The sequence below is a fragment of the Crotalus tigris genome, unplaced genomic scaffold (genome assembly GCF_016545835.1).
Source record: "Crotalus tigris isolate CLP2741 ecotype Arizona unplaced genomic scaffold, ASM1654583v1 scf7180000018838.1047803, whole genome shotgun sequence".
Classification (NCBI taxonomy): Eukaryota; Metazoa; Chordata; class Lepidosauria; order Squamata; family Viperidae; genus Crotalus; species Crotalus tigris.
Genome location: NW_024097227.1, coordinates 321,015 through 338,439, shown reverse-complemented (window position 1 = coordinate 338,439; position 17,425 = coordinate 321,015). Strand labels below are relative to the sequence as shown.

The 17,425-nt window shown below is 38.2% G+C and overlaps 1 protein-coding gene across 4 annotated transcripts in view; it reads left to right on the top strand.

Moving 5' to 3' along the window:
* The window catches only part of DENND2C (DENN domain containing 2C), a 69,431-nt gene that overhangs the window by 31,007 nt on the left and 20,999 nt on the right, over positions 1–17,425 (top strand). For all 4 annotated transcript variants that reach the window (XM_039356913.1, XM_039356914.1, XM_039356918.1 and 1 more), the window contains exons 5-11: positions 3,052–3,222; positions 6,693–6,789; positions 7,866–7,910; positions 10,808–10,995; positions 13,672–13,781; positions 14,716–14,785; positions 17,304–17,381. In XM_039356913.1, the coding sequence (XP_039212847.1) occupies positions 3,052–3,222; positions 6,693–6,789; positions 7,866–7,910; positions 10,808–10,995; positions 13,672–13,781; positions 14,716–14,785; positions 17,304–17,381 (759 nt within the window). The remainder of the gene's footprint in view (positions 1–3,051; positions 3,223–6,692; positions 6,790–7,865; positions 7,911–10,807; positions 10,996–13,671; positions 13,782–14,715; positions 14,786–17,303; positions 17,382–17,425) is intronic.

Here is a 17,425-nt window from a genome sequence, read left to right as displayed (position 1 = left end):
CTTACTTACCACGTACTATTTACCAAAGCTATTTACAATGATAGCTCCAAAATGTTTCATCCCAATTAACTTTTCATACTTAGTAAGTAGTGAATTGGAGAATGGGAATACCGGTAGATTGCCTGTTCTTTTGTCGCTGATCTTTTGGGGAAAAGGAGATGTTTCCCTGGCAGATGAAATTATAGTAGTTACTATTGTTAGTGTCTATTTTTCTATACTGTTCTGAAAAAGGAATGAACCACATGTTAATTTATAGGTGTTTAATGAAGTACTGACAGCTACCATTTAAAAGGAAGGACTATTTTAGGTAAAAGCCATTTTGCACAAAGAAGTGAGATGTGGGGATAAAAAATTTTCTTATGCAACTGCTTACCCTAACCTAATCCTAATCCATTTTTCTTCATGAAATTTAAATCAAGATTTTATGAGTAGTTCATTATTTATTTTTTTAAAAATTACACTCTTATCAACTCCAGGCACTTATAAGGTTTAGCCCCAAAGCTGATTCTTGTTTTGTTTCTTTGTGCGATATAGTTACTTTTTAGGCGTAATCAAGTTGGTTTTAATTCTGAGTGACTGCATGAACCATCCTGCCCTATCTGCAATAATAACTTGTAACTTTCCCAAAGACATTCCTGTAGCTTGTTTGATCTTGTCCATCAATCTAGCCTGTTTTCTTCTTTCAATCTGTCAAGCATAAAAACTTTTTAAATTCATCATTCCCTTGCCTCACATGTCCAATGTTCTGTAGTTTTTGCCTTTATTTGATTCAGCCTTTATTTGATCCAGGATTGGTTGATTACAATCCATAGTACTTTTAATAAGCAATATAATACAATTGTCCTATTTTTACAGGATAGATTTTGATTATTATTTCTGTTAATTCTTCTGTTATTCTTCTGAAAGAAAAACTGGTATGATTGGGCGAAGTGGAAATCCTCCAGATTCCCCCTTATTAAGCAGTGCCATCTGGTGGGATCTAGGAAGCATGCCTTGTCTGTGACAGCACCTGTTGTTTGGAATCACTTCACCATCTCAAGATGCATTTGACCTCCCAACTTGCCTGTGTTTAAAGCTTCCCCCTGCCCTTGGGCTGTATGCGTGGTGGGTCTCTTTTTGTTTTTGGCTAAGAAGGGTTTTTTTAAAAAAAAAAAAAAACTTTGGAGTTTCCACCTGTATCATCTGTATTATGTGGGCAGTTTTATTGTTCACTGCACAGAGTTATATTACGAAAAGTGACATAAAATAATTATTTCTCTATTTAAATATTTAACTATTAACATATTCTGCATTCTGGCATTATCTCCATAAGATCTTCTCTCTCCATGTATTTTAATGGTGAAATTGTAAGCAAAACATGGTGAAAATTTGCTCAGTAATTTATTTCTACTGCTGCTGTTTTCCAGTTTGCACATTATATTGTTCCATATTTGTTGACATGATTTTCTTTGGACTTCAACTGTTTCTTCTTTAGCTTTAAACAGTTCAATAGATATTTCATCTACACCTGGTACTTTCTTATTAGCAGACCTGTTCCTGTTGTGCCTCATTCTCTTATAGAATTGATTCCTGAATGTATTCTGTTTGTACAGATATTCCTGTCAATCTATAATATTACTTATAAAAGATGTTGATATTTATTTATTTAAAATATTTCTATATTGCTTTGTTTTGAAGTGAAATCTATGAAATCTCTTTTTTCACTATTCTTGAATGGCCCAACATTAACTGTAAATTTTGTGATAATTTCTTTGGATCCTCTTAAATAAATTCCTCATTTCCTTTTCTTGTTATCTTGTGCTACTTGTTGACATTTGATTAATATCTTTCCTTACCCTTTCTTGCCTGATGTTGAAATTTGTCGACATATGTCCTCCTTGTTGTTTAAGGCAATATGGTCCTCCCTCTTTTGATGATTGTTTGTGCTAAAATCAGCCTATATTTTCCTCTGTGAAATTTTGGATTTTTTCCCAGTTTACTTTTCCTTTAGTCTCTTATATCTTCCTATACATCTTCATGTGCAGTACTGTATAAATTAAAATACTATATTTGCTTATATTAAAATCTAATTGTGTATTTACTCTTTTTAATTTAGTTTTCTAAGCTTACCCTATATAAAAGATACCCTTTCAAGTCCAGCTCTTGATGATTGTATCTATGCACGTTTTTTTTTACTTCTTAATCTAGTCAACAGAACTAGGATTTCTAATAATTTCCCATCCAAATACTAATCAGGCCCCATCATGCTTTACTTCAGCTACGTACCTCTTATCTGCTGAGGTTGAAACCGATGCATTTGACCCTAATATTTCCCAATGTTCCACAGTAATATCTCTTTTTTACATGAAAAAGCTAGAAAGAAGAAACTGCAAGGAATGGTGACCTCCATGGGATTTCTTATCTTAAAGAATTCTAAATTTCTCTGTGATTTATAATCTGGCACAGTGGTTGATGGACATGATGGATATAATGATTAATTCATTCCTGGAAGCTATATCTCTCTTTTCTTTCCCTCTTTTAATTCTAAGTAGAATTCATGGGGAAAGGAAGATTGGGACTGTGGTTTTCAAGGATATGTGTGTGTGTGGGGGGGGGAAGGATTTCATTTTTTCCCTCATTGCACAGTTCAACCAAAGAGCTCCCATAACTATTAGTCTCACTGTCACTATACATTAGTTCTCCAGAGAAAAGAGAAAGAGAAAGATAACTTTCCTCCTAAGGCTTTATTTAGCACCACACATAGTTTGTGACTGAGACCTTATATAGTGTATTAAAAGGGAGGGGATATGCAAGTAGATTTACTTTCTTGTGTTTGTCCCTGAATTATTTTGATTCCGTCTGACTTAATTATATCTATTGAAGACTTTCATATCATAATAACAAACCCAATTTTTAGATCTTGCTGCTTTCACTCTTCTAAAAACCAGGCCACCCTTTTGCATGGTGGGATGTATTGTTTTTGTGTTTGTATTTGTTTGTATCAAATTCAGTAGAGATTGCTTTTTTTGTAAAACACTTGCGTTCTGTTATCCTTCTTTCACTTTTCTTTAGCTTCTCCACAAGCCACACTTCTTTCACCGTAAAACCTTGGAGCTAAAGAACACACGGATCTGTTTGCGTGGGAAGTTGTCGAAAGATTCAACACTACCTGTTACGTTGACTGAATGGAAGTTCTTCAAAGCAGGAGAGGCTGGAAGCAAGAATAGAAAAAATCTTCCCCGGGTAAGGACTGAGCCAAAATAGTAATAATTATTTCCTCTCCCTATCTCTTCTTTGGTTGGGTCATTCCTATCATTTTTAATGAAAGTGATTGTTTTCTTAAATAATTCTTTATTGCATCATTTAAATATGAGAGTTGTTGGTAATATCAGATGATCAGATGTTATTATAGTTCTTAATTATTTTAATTGTACTTGTCACCCAGAATCACAAGCATGAGATGGGTAGCTATATAAATTTAACAGAGACATAGATACCCTGATCTTTCTGAATTGGGTGCCCCCAGTTGTGTGGGATGGCAATTCTTAGAATTTCCTGTCTGGTCATCGGTCAAGCTAACTGAATTTGGGGAGTTGCCCAATCACTACATAGGAGCTTGGGAACACTGTATCCAGAAGTTCCTGCAATAACAGTGGATTGTTATTTCAAATGTCCTTTGTTTTATATTTATTTGTCAGGTTTCTATTCTGTTCCTCTGTCCTGTAAGTTTAAGGAAGAGTATTTAAGTCTTTTCTTATGTAATCTTTTCTGTCAATAAAAGTGAGATGGTCTGGTTAATCAAAGTGATTTAAAGTTGAATCTATGTAGGTTTTTCTAGCACTTCATCTCCTACAGCAGAGATGCCTATCTCTTCTTTATTTTTTGAGAGCTTCCTTTTCCCATCTGCAATATGTACTTTACTTTTTTGATACATGAGGGGAAGTATGTGGTTGTCTTATCAAATAGACCATAGTCATTTAATCTGTGTTTAGCTCTACATATGGAGATTTAAAAAGCCATTTAAATTTCTTTTGTTCTCAATCTGAATTCAAAATAATCCTAATAAAATAATTATTGGATAAACAATATTACCTAAAAAGACCTAAGTAGGAAATTATTTAGAACTGGGAACTGAAATTATATTTTTAAAAAATTATCTAGACATCCTGTCCTGCTCTGTTTAGATTACCATGCAGATTCACTAACAAGATGTCATTGGCAATATCTGGCAAGATGTACAGTAGTTAATACACTGTTAAGTTCCCAGTTACACTAGGAGTAACTTTTATATTTTTAATAGGAGTGAGACTGCTTAAAGTGAGTTCATTTTATTTTGCTTGGACTTCTTTCCCTGGGATTGCTTACCCCTGACTCAGGATTTAACTTTCAGTTGTTCTGTACTTCAAAGCTATTGAGCAGCTCTTTAAAGATGAGGCTGTTCCATAAAATTTCAATATAACTTTCCTGATGTGCTTCTGAATGCTACCTCTTCTAGATGAATGATTAGTAGAGATGTGCAAGTAAGCTAAACATTAGGAAACCAAGAAGCATAATTTACCACCTAGAGTTGTATAGATTTGGATCAGTTTGTAATTACTGTAAATACATACATACATACATACATACATACATACATACATACATACATACATACATACAGTCCATTGAAGAAATTGGAATCTTATACAGTTAGTATCTTTTTTATCAATATTAGTAATTTAGTAATTTTTAATAATCTACATATGCACTGTCTTCTAAGGAATCTTACAATTGTGAAACATTGCAAAGGAAAAGAAATACAGACATAATGTTTACTTGAAAATTTGAGTAAAAGAAGGTCCCATTTCTGGTTACTCAAAGCCAGAAGGGATAAAGAGTCACACAGTTAGAATTTATTTCCATTATGATAGAGGGAATAGGCGGAGAGAAGGAAAGTTAGCACATATACAGGGCAAATGTGCTGTCTTTCTAACTATTGCATATGTATGTGGAGCATACAAAGATGATTAAATGAGCCACAAAGGATGATTAAAAAGTCCCATATGAGCATTATTCCTCAGACAAAATGATCCCCCCAACCACATTCAGAAATGTGAGAGTAATTTACTGAGAGAGGAAGTGCATGTTATTCTCTCATCCTGAACTCATAGGACTTGGCCATGATTGCTGGAAGAATGCCCAAGTAAGCCAAACATTCTTCTTTAATTCCAGCATGGAAAATAATGTATTCTCCAGTACCTTGACATCATGCATTCAGCTCACAGCATTTTCTAGTCATTCTTGAAGCCATTACAAATATCACAGGCACCAAGCTTTGCAACAGTCAGTTTAAAACATGTGCAATGCGAATGCAAATTTCCAAAGTGTTTACCATGTACATGTATTCCAAAAAGCACCAGTCTCAGCTTCCTGATATTCTTTTACATGGTACCATACATTTCTGAGTCCACTTCATTTTTTCATGTTTGAAAAAAATCTGAAAAAGCTCTTAAATCAACCATTTAAACCAAGGAAAATTTGGGAGGAATGGAAAAGAAGCTGATGGAAAGAGTGCAAGAGTTTCTTGCATGGGTGCAGACTTTTCCTGAGGTCAAATTGTATTGCCTTTGCCCTGAGCAGCAGACTGGATCTCTGAGATGCTTTTCTTCTTTTTACTTTATTAGGCTGCTGTAGTAAAGAAAAGAGTTGGAACTAAGAATGGTTTACCTGCTAACTGTCTTCTGCATCTGTATTTGACTTGCAGTGGAGGGAATAAGTGGACCCCACCCTGTTGTCTTTGCTTGGAATGCTGAATGCATTCCTGAAGCTGGGCAAGAGAGAACTTGGCCTGCGTGCCATTGTTTAAAATAGCAACTAGTTGAACAGGAGCTGAGATCGTCAGCAAGTTTTGACGAGACATGCTGTGGCAAAGATCTTTCTGTCTTCTGCTTATGGCTTGAGACACTTGACACCACATGATGTTTGATGGGTTGGGCAGCTACCACCGTTACTGTTGAACTTGTGGCTATTTCTCTGGAAATGGTAGAAACCAACTATCCAAGAAAAAGTGTACATAAATAAAGAATTATACAATTAAGCTGTAGCAGTTTGTTCTTTACTTTCTCTCTGGGCAAATGGTAGTATCTAGCTAATCTTGGCTGATCACAGAAGCTAAGCAGGATTGATTCTGGCTTGTAAATGGGAGAATGTTGGCAGTTGTAAACTGTTTTTTAGATAAGAAGTTAACAAAAATGCTAGAAAAAAGCTAGTAGCAAATCACTTCCATAATACTTTCAAGAAAACTATGTAGATGCAAGATCAAGCTGAGCTCAGTGGCATCTTTACTTTAAACTATGCCTGCACAAAATAAATAAATAAATAAATAAATAAATAAATAAATAAATAAATAAAAATCCTGTAATGCTTTTAGGCAGTGCATTCACCGCATAGCACCAGGGAACTTATTTGCATACATCTTTTGTTCAGTTTGGCTTTCATCATGGATTAGAATATTCTTGATATCCAGATTAAAGATCATTCTACATTAGTAGCACTATGCAGATGACAGTAGTCTTTTTGGGGGGGCATTTGTGTTACCATCAGTTCTTCTGTTACAGCTCTACTAAATTCTGTAGTGTTTTCTAATACTAGCCCGTGTATAAAAATGACTTGCAGTTTTTCTTTTTCTGAAACTTATCATCCTTCTTGATGACTGCTTTTTTATTGGGTTTCAGCTTGTATTAAAGATACAGGAGATCTTTGATTCCAGACGAGGAAAGAAACGTGTGAAGTTGGTGGTGCAAACTGGAAAAGAGCTTTCTCCAGCCAAAGGTATATAAATGCTGGGTTGAATGTAATTCTTCCAGTCAATTCATTTTATATTTTATTTCATTTCATTATTATTTATTTTTGGGCCACCCATCTTACCACAGGTTAACTCTGGTGTCTTACAATATTAAAAAAAAATAAAACTGTATAAAACCTATACAGAATATGAATAAAATACTATAAAAATACAAATATTCCATCCTAATTAAAAGATGGGAAGGGCGGGAGCAGGATTGGGGGGAAGTGGGATTCCTTGTTAAGGAATCAACCACCTCCACTGTGATGCTCTCCCACTGGAGCCCCAAGCCACCTGACAGAGCCAGGTCTTTAAGCTCTTGCAGAAGGTCAGGAGGGTTGGAGCTGACCTCAATATGGGGGACAAGATGTTCCAAAGGGCAGGAGTGACAGCAGAAAAAGCTCTTCTCTTGGAGTCTGCTACCTGGAATTCCCTGGCCAATTGGGCCCACAGCATGCCTCCTTTGCTGGCATGGGTGGAGCAGGCCAGTCCCATTGGGATGAGATGGTCCCTTCAGTAACCTGGATTTAATGATATAAATTCTAAGAACTCCCTTGAGAAATACTGTGACTGGTGATTTCTCTTTTTTATCCTGTTGTCCCTTTAGGACGGCATAGAATTTTTGTTGCTAAAACCAGAAGAGCAAGATTGTAGTATTTTGTGTGGGTGTATATATCTTATCAATAGTACTTCCTGTTTTATATGACTTTCTTTTTCCACATGTGCTGAAATACTAAGCTAGAACCAACAGCTGTTTGTGTAATCTACATTTTGCAAATCAGTGATACCTCCTTGCCAAGTAATGTTAAACAATTGATAGCAATGCATGTTCCCTCATCTTTTGCATTGCATAATGGAGAAGGTGCCTCCAAAGAATTGTATAATAAGCATGACTTGCTTTATTTAACACCTGACGCATAAGTATATGTGCTTTTGAATAGACAATTGTTTCTAACTTTCAGCGGCATGGGAACATAATTGATTGTTGCCCTGTCAGATTCCTTCCAACATTTCCAGTTCCACCCAGGTGGCAAATTCTGAGGGAAACTTTTTGTCCTTTCAGGTGAAACCAGTGGATATGACAGTGAATCAGAGAATCTGCCGAAAAGTGAGTGAGTGAATCACTGGGCCTAAGACAGGTCAAGTGGCATAATTATACCTTGCAGATAACTGCTGAGAATGCCTATGTTCTGTGCAAATTCTACCCAGTCAATATTGTACTTTGGGACTGAGATCTATTTGAATAATTGGAATGGTCACTGTTTGCCAAACAAAATGGATGCATTATGAGCATTTAAAGGCTTGTACGATCCCATTCTAGGAATCCATTAAGAACTGGGATGATTGAGAGGAGGAATAGATGGGTTTAGAACTCAGGATAATCACTTTTAAGCTATGATCTCCTGGGTCCCTTAGAAACTTAATGAGAGTTGCTTTGAAAAGGAAATCAGTCATGCGGATAGGCTTTCTTGAAAGGCAGCCTGTTCATCATTCTTAATTTTTAGCTGCAATGTAATAGCTATGTCATAGCAAAGAATGATAGTTGCTTTGCATATATCAGTGGTGGCGAACCTATGGCACGCATGCCAGAGGCGGCACTCAGAGCCCTCTCTGTGGGCACACACGCTGTTGCCCCAGCAGAGTTCGCCAGAGTAATGAGCACGTGGCGTTTGGAAGCGACGGCAGGAAGTGAGCGAGCAAGCGGCGTTGACCCCCCCGGGGATGCCATGCTCACCCAGTCTGCCGTGACCACTGCAGCCACGCCTACCCAGTGGGCCACGCCCCCATCCCTTCTGAGGGCACCACAATACTGATGCAGCCCTCGCACTTTGCGATAAATAAGTGGGTTTTTGGTTGCAGTTTGGGCACTCAGTCTCTAAAAGGTTCGCCAAGTGGTAAGTGTGATTTGTCTAGAGCGTTTTTTGTGATATTCTACCAAAGCCTGCAATAGTGACACAAAATGTAACATAACTGTTCAGACTACTGTGATTTTTGATGTTGGCACATGTAATGGTATGTGGTAATGACCCTGGGAGACAGGGCAGAGAGCTGCAGACTAGACATCTTTCATGCAGAAGGTATCACAATCCACAGAAGCAGAGGAGGTGTGGGAAGTGTTTCAGAAGGGATCCTCCCTAGAGGAGGGGAGGGGAGAAATGCTTTCGGTCTTGCAAGATTCTGTTAACCTTACTATAAAGGTAAAGCAGGATTCCTTGTTGTGCTTCTTGTATGGACTACCTTGAAAGTCTACTGTACCTGCTGCTTTCAATAGGTTTCCCGTGCTCCCCTTAAGTGTTTCAAATAACTTGCAACTGTTTGAGGCCCCCATCTCGCAGGAGCCATAGCTTGGCAGCAGTGGCTAATTTCTGCAAAGAGTATGGGAACAAGCAACTTCATGACCAGAATGCTGAAGGAAAGTTAAACAAGGATGATTGTTGAGTGCAGATTTGGACCTAGCATGTAAAGGAGAAAGCATGTAAGAATGGATAGGCAACAAGTTGCTAAGGATAGTTGTGCCTTTTGTCAGGATGAAGAAAAATAAAGTGCCCAGGAAGGAAAAGATTACCTTGGAAGAACCACACTGTTTCATTGGGCTGTAATTAGAAGCCTTCTTTATTTTATAATGCCATAAGCATATTAATAAGGAGTTGAAAACAACTTGGCACATAATAATCATCTCCTTCCAGGTCAGGTGTTTTCCCTTTTGATCATTTTCAGTGATGCCTCTTGAGAACTTTTTTTCTTTCTTTCACTGAAGCTAAAGAAGCCCAGTCATGTCTCTGTCTGTCTCTTGCAATATTATGAAACGCCCTTCGCTGGGAAAAAGGAGTAACTGGAGTGAAATTATATATAACGCTTGGCCCTTGCATGTAAACACTGGAGGAAGAACAACTAGAGCAGCAGGCTCCAAACTGGCTCTGCATCGTGACTCAACTGTCCTAATTGGCACCAATGGCCCTGGACACACCAGCATTTCCTGTTCACCATGCCTGGAAATTGTCAGAATTAAGCTTTGCATATAGCTTAACACAGCAGTTCCCTGGCAATAATAAAGGCATAGTGCCAAGCAAGCCATGAATATTTTCCTCACTTCCTTCCTTCAATAGTTTCATGAAGGTGGTCAGATCAGCATTTTCTCTAGAGAGAGGGAGACGCTTAACATATAGCTATTTATTTGGTGTCCGTGTAGTTTGCGCCACTGCAATTTTCCTAACTTTCGCAGTGCTTCTTAAAGCATTATGTGCATTTAGAATGAACAGCTTTATGTTAGTCTATCACAATAGAGATCAAGAGGCTCATTCGGAAGTTAGGCTTTGTGACGTTAATTTAGTATGAGTTTATTTGTATGGTTTTTTTAATTGAACGGTTAGGGCAGTGGTGGCGAACCTATGACACGCGTGCCAGAGATGGCACTCAGAGCCCTCTCTGTGGGTACGCACGCCATCACTCCAGTCCTGTCTCCCCCATGTCCCCCTCACCAGCAGCCCCCCCGGAGGAGAGTCACCCCTGGGCGCCGCCCACACGTAGCGAAGAACATGGCAGCCAGGCAGCAGGGACAAGACCGCCTTCACACCCCTCACGCGCAGATGACACTGCAGGCGCAGGTGGAGAGCGTAGCCGCCATGGTGGTGCAGGGCCGCCTGGGTGATCTGTGGTGGGCCGTGGAAGCAGTGGATGGCCCTGCGGGTGGGTGGAGGTGGGGCAGAGCAGGGACAGGTCAGGGGATGGGGCAGTTTTTGGGCACTCGGTCTCTAAAAGGTTCGCCATCACTGGGTTAGGGTATTATTGCTACCCACATTTTCTTTTGTTTATGGAAATATTTCTTTTCCAGCAACATAGCTATTACTTCTAGTTTTGCTGGATGCAGCTCTAAAAACTGACTTGCTGTTGAGCCATAGGGAAACTTCAGAGCCATTTCTGCAGTCTCTGATTAATGAAAGCCATGCTATTGTACTAAGCCAAAGTGCAAGTTTGGGCAACTGAAGAACTGCTTCTTTTCTCTAGGTCGCCATAAGCGCCTTCTACAGGTCCAGGCTCAGTCCAAACGGAACCCACACTATCAGACATTGGAGCGAGATCTCATTGAATTCCAGGAGCAGCAGCTTTTTGAGCTGTTTGTGGTGGTATCTCTGCAGAAGAAGTCATCAGAGGCAACTTATACCCCACAGGTTATACAACAGTTTCCATGTAAGGTTGGTGCCTGTTTACTACTATCCATGCTCCACAAAATTAAATTTAGGTGCTTTTGGTTGGCCAGTTGGAATGGACCTAAGTACTGATAAGCAAACACAAGATGAGCACTCTGCCTTTGCTGTGCTGTGCTTCCGCTGATGCTCAAAGTGCCATATTGCAGGAGAATATGTTATGGATTTAGCTGTTAATGGATTCTAATGAAAAGTCCTTCAGTCTTTCTTGGTTCAGACTCATAAGAAATAAGTAAATTAGTGCTCTGTCTACCGTGACCATGTATATAAGTATAGATCAGTGTTTCCCAACCTGGCCAACTTCCAGATCTGTAGATGTTAATTCCCATGACTAATGTTGTGAACTCTGGGAAGTGAAATCTGGAAGCTGGGAAACACAGGTTTAGGTGAGGTAAATTGTTTATACAGTAGTTGGGTTTTTGTCCACAGCAGTATTATCCGTGCTACGATCACCAGAAAAACAACATACTTATACATTAACCATATTTTATTTTATGTTTTCACCATCTGCTCTGTATGATCTCAACCTCATGCAAAAGAATATGATTTCATAGAATAGTTTTCCGGGGCTTACAGGGTACTGCAGAGATGCAAAGCTTTTTCTGAGCCTAAGTGATGAATTTATCCTTTGAATAGGATGCTAGGAGCTAGATTCCAAAGAGTAATGGTTAGCCTTGAAAAAAAACCCTTCCTTTACATTTTAAATTTTCTGTATTCATATAGAGTTAACGATAATTCTCTGGGGATACAAGTAATTACCTCTGTCTTCTAGTACATTCAGAATTACAGTTTGGTAACAATTTCTGGGGGCATTATTCTAAAATCTGATAACAATCAAAGGTCTTGGACAGATTTAAACCTTCTACATCAGACATGTCAAACTGCTGGCTTGCAGGCCAGATGCATCATGCCAAAACTGCACCCACTCCATTGCCGGCAATGGGGAAAAAGTCACGATACATCATGCGATGTCACATGACGTCGCGAGTTTGACATGCCTGTTCTACATGCACATTTGCATCCTTGGATATGTATTTGAAATCCAGTGAATTGGTGGAAGAAGTTTGAGTGAGGAATTATTTGGAAAAAAGAAACAATGGGATGAGGACAGAATTTCCTATATTTGTTTCCTTTTCTCCAGCCACCATTTCTTTTGAAAAAAGCAGCCATCAAATAATGTGGTGGGGGCATTCCCTCTGAAGATTCTGGTGGACTGCAAAATGATTTGCAAAAAAAAAAAAAAAGCCAGAAAGTAACTTTAGTTTCTTTGGGGAAAACGATACACTAGTTTCTTGTGCTGTGCGGCTAGTAGTAGACTCAGATGAGGAGTGAAATACAGTTGAACACAGTGATCCCAAAGCTGTGCTGATTTAATCCAAGCTGTTACTGATACCAAAAAAGCACTGGCCTACATTGCTCAGAAATGTAGTGAATAATTATTCACAAAGTCACATGGTTGTTGCACTCTTTATGTCACTGTTGACAAAACGGATGATGGCATTTTGCCAGCCCATTCTTGTGCCTAGGAAATACTTTGCAGTTTGTTAACAAGATTTGCACAGAAGGGTCTTTCAGACTGGGATTTAGCAAGAAACTTTACTCTAGTAATTATGGGGCAGTGATTATATAACATGAGCACCATTATTACAGACTTCCACCAGCTCCCAAAATAATTCTGTTTCCAAACAGTCTGCCAGTCACTTGCTTGAATAGATCATATAGTGAAGAAAAACTTCCAAAGGAATAATGCTGTAAAAGTAAAAACTCCCTGAAACTTGTTACCATTTAAAAAGTTCTGCTTTTTTAACAAAAACACTGTGAAAAGAAGTCTCAAAGATGCTTTTTTTCAAAAGGCAACAGGGCTATGTTTTTTTCCCTTGAGGAAGAAAAAGACATTTCACTTCTCATCCAAGAAGCTTCATCAATTCTGGCTGGATGCTGGTGGTGGTGGGGATGGAAGGATTAGTTCTAACAGATCCTTCTATTCACACACACACACACACATACAACACAACCATCCAGCCAGAACTGATGAAGATTCTTGGATGAGAAGTGAAAAAGCACCTTTGAAATAACCATGACCTGGATAATTGAGAATCTCCACAGACATTCACTGTGAAAAGTAGCTCATTAAGAACCTAAAATGAATAGTCAGGAGGCAAAAAGTTAGGATTTGATATTGTTCAAGAATCAGAATGTTAGTTCTGATAGTGATATTTGGAATGTTGACAATGAATTGTGAATACATTCACAAAATGACTGCCTTATTTATGCCCATTCATAAAATGATTGTCTTAATAATCTGGCACATCACAAAAATTTCCAAACTGAATTGTAACAGCTGCCATTTTTATTTCCATAAATGCATATAGGGCCTGTGTGATGCTCAGAAACCTCTTTCAAAATAAATTTTAGAGGCAGATGGTTTGCCTAGCCCTAGCAGATGGCAGTATTCCATTTATATTATTTAATCATATGTTTAATTTAAAAACTTAGTGGGTGTCTTGAAAGATTCTTGGATAAATTGCTGCCCACAGCTTCCAGATACTGTTGAAGCATAGTCACTGTCTCTGCATCTAATTTAAGTAAATCTGCACAGAGGAAAATATTAGCCTGGTTTTATTTGTTTGATAGCCTGGCCTGGCAATTTTTTTTAATTTGCAGTCTGACCATCCTTTTCGTCAATCTAAAGACACTGAAGACCGACTAAAGGTTATTCCCAAATTTTGTTTCCCTGATCCCAAAGACTGGTATCCAACTTCAGAGACAAAGAGGTGAGTGGATGCCTAATGCCTTATTCATTTTGGTCAGAGTTTTGCGGTATATAGGAGAATCACTTACCCTTTTTGGTGATTAATCGTGTTATTGGTTTAGTGACCATATTTTACAAAACTTATAAACTGCAGTATTAAGCACAATTAAATTTTAATCTGGTCTCCATTACTTTGTTATATTAACAATACTTTTCCAAATGTCTGCATTTAAATAAATGTCTTAAACTACAGCCTTAAATATGAATTTCCAAAATGTCTGAGTTTCTTCATAAAATTGTATTAATATTTATATGCCCCCAAGTAGGTGGCTGTTTTGTGTGTATTCCCCCCCCCCTCTCTCTCTCCTTGATAGCATGATTATCATGCTTTTTCCTCTGCAGATCAATTTGCTTCATTTTGTTTTGTTTTAATTGCAAATGTTTTATTAAAACATATTTATTGTTTCAATAAAAGCAAAGTCAAGAACATGAGACATGGTAAAAGAGATTGGCATTGAATCTGTCCCTCTCTCTTTCAGAAAGGAACATAACATTTCTCTCTAATTCAGTTCTAGGGCAGCAGAATGGCATAAGATACCATGCTATTCAAAATAAAAAAAAAACTCATCTTGTGTGTGCTTGTTATTTTCACCCTTCTAATACAGTGCCACAATGGCCTGGATGTTGCTGGCCCTAGCATTTTCATCATACTTTCACTGTGGTGAAGTGATCATTTCTAAGCTGCCAATTATGGTTATTTGTGGCAGGGTGGAGAAGTTGGAAAGTCAACATATGATAAAATATCTCTTGTAAACTTTCTGGAGCCTCTGAAAAAAACCCTTATATGGAAAGTTGATTGGAGAAATATGTTTTATATCCAGTTGTGATATAAGAACTCTTTGCACTCTTGCTTTCTTAATAAAACTAACAGTCATTTTTGTGTGTGTGTTGTTCAGTGAAACCTTTTCCTTTGTGCTAACTGGTGAGGACGGCAGCCGCTGGTTTGGATATTGCAAGAGGCTCTTGGTAAGTAGCCCCTATATTAATAGGAATAATAATATTGATAAACCCCCCCCCCCAGTGAGGCACTACCTTGATGTGATTGTAGGGCTTGTGTGCTTTGAGGAAGATGAGAGTTATGCCAGAGCTTCAACCATACTGGACAGGTCTCACCAGAAGAGCCAGCTGAAGAATGCCTCTCCCATAATATGATGAGATGTAAATTACAGAAACACATACTATCTCGGTTGTTGCCCGGGTCAACAAGAACAGTGCTAGGTGTTGGGAGTTCCTGGACATCTGGTGAAAAATGGGCTATAGGACTCAGGACTGTTGGCTGAGTAAAACAGGGCCAGCAGTTGCAGACCTCTTAGAAGAAAAGGAATTTACCTATTGCAAATATACAGAGATATATTTGTAGAATATAAGAAATAATGATCTGTTATTACAAAGCAAGTTCGGCAAGAAGAACTAATTCACCAGTTCTGGAAAAAACAACATCCAGAATCAGAAACAACAGAACAAAGGCTAGCAGATCAATGATAATTTATAATACAAAATAAAGTATTCACAAAAGCAGAATTGGTGGGACCATAACATAGATAAAATAATAGAAAATAAAGAAGAAGAAATACTCTGGGACTTAAGGATTCAATCAGACAGGCACCTGCCACATAACACCTCAGACTTAATAATGAGAAAGACAAGAAAGTCTGGATGGTGGATGTTGCAATGCCTGGAGATAGCAGAATAGAAGAGAAAGAACTGGAGAAGATAACAAAACACAAAGATTTTGTAGTTTGATACTATTTGCAAATAGAAATAGAATGACTGTGCAAAAGAAAGCAAAGGTAGTTCCAATAGTAATGGGCGCCTTGGGTACTATCCCATAACAATACCCCTTGAGCACCATTGGCAATGACAAAAACCACCATAAGTCAATTATTAAAGAAGCTTTACTCAAAATAGCTTACATCCTGCGACAATACCTTTAACACCATCAGACATCAACATCTGTCTATCCCAGGTCTCTAGGAAAGACTTGTTAGGTTGATAAAAATGCCAAATACAGCCTGAACATCTGTTTGATTTTGCAACAAACAACAATAACAACAATAATAATAATGAGCCACCTGACTCCCAGCAACTCTTTAGTGTAGAAACTAAACGAAAGAATTTGTCAAGTGTTGCATTGGAAGTGAATGTAGGTACCCCACTGTCCCAGAATTTTGCAGTGGAACAACATCAAAATCCACCAACATTTGTCTTTCCCTCAATCAAAAATTCATAAAAGAATCAGAAGAAAAACATTATAATAGAAATTGAATACAACCAGTGGTAGTTATGATCTGAAGAAGAGCTTATATTGAGGAAAAATGCTTTCTGAAAACTTGTAACACAGAATCTTATACTGAGAGAAAGTCAAGCACCTAAGGAAGGTGCTAGTGTAAGGACTTGTTGTATTAGTGAAACATACATATAAAGCCTCCATATGCTTAACTGATACAGTGAATTTTATGTTATTATTTTAGAATAGAATAGAAATAGAATAGAATAGAATACTTTATCGGCTTTACTTTATTAGACACACAAGGAATTTGTTTCTGGTGCATAAGCTCTCGGTATATATGCAAAGCAACAGACTAATGATCATAATCATAGTAATACTAATAAAAGGGGGAAATAAAGAGGATAAGAAGGATAAGTGATAATACTACAGCCATACTAGATGGGTACAGTAAATATACATAGACATTAGATAGAACTGTGAGAATTAGAAGTTCAGCAGTTTGCTGGAGTGACAGTTAAAACTATCCCGGAGTCTAGTTGTTTTGGCCTGCAATGTTCTGTAGTGCCATCCTGAGGGGAGGAGTTGAAGTAGTTTATGTCCAGGATGTGAGGGATCTGCAGATATCTTCTCAGTTCTCCTTCTGACCCATGCAATATAAAGGTCTTCTTTGGAAGGCAGACTGGTTGCAATTGTTCTTTATGCAGTCTTAACTATCCACTGGAGTCTGTACCTGAAAGAATCTGGATCCAAGTGGTTTCTTGCTAAAGATGATAATAAAACAGATAGAAATGTTCAGCAATTTATATTTATCTCCATTGTGCAGGAGCTGGTAAACAGCAATTATTTGTTAGCAATCTTATTAATAAATAGTTTGCAATGTGCTCTAGTGCAGAGGTCCCCAACCTTTTGGACATCAGGGACCAGTTAAGTGGAGAGAGGTTTTTCAGCGGACCGGAAGGGACGTGGTTTTGTGTGCTGCCTGCATCTTGTGGATGGGGCTTTCCTTGTTTGTGTGGACCGGTTGCTGGCATGTCACGGCCTGGTACTGGTCCACGGACCGGGGGTTGGGGACCCCTACTCTAGTGCTTTGTATTTTAGATAAAATGAGCCAAACTTAGATGAAAACAGATAAATAGCAAAGGATCAGTCCAACAGTTAATGGGACTGATATGTCAAGTAAAAAAAAGGAGATAGGGAAAGCTATTACTAGATACTGGGATACTTGAGTAACACTTTTTTTCTATTGCTTTTTAGCCAGAAGGGAAAGGAAAGCGGCTACCTGAAGTCTACTGTATGGTTAGCCGCCTAGGCTGTTTCAATCTTTTTTCTAAGGTGAGGAAGTTTGCATTCATATTGCTGCTTGCTTTTCAACAGCA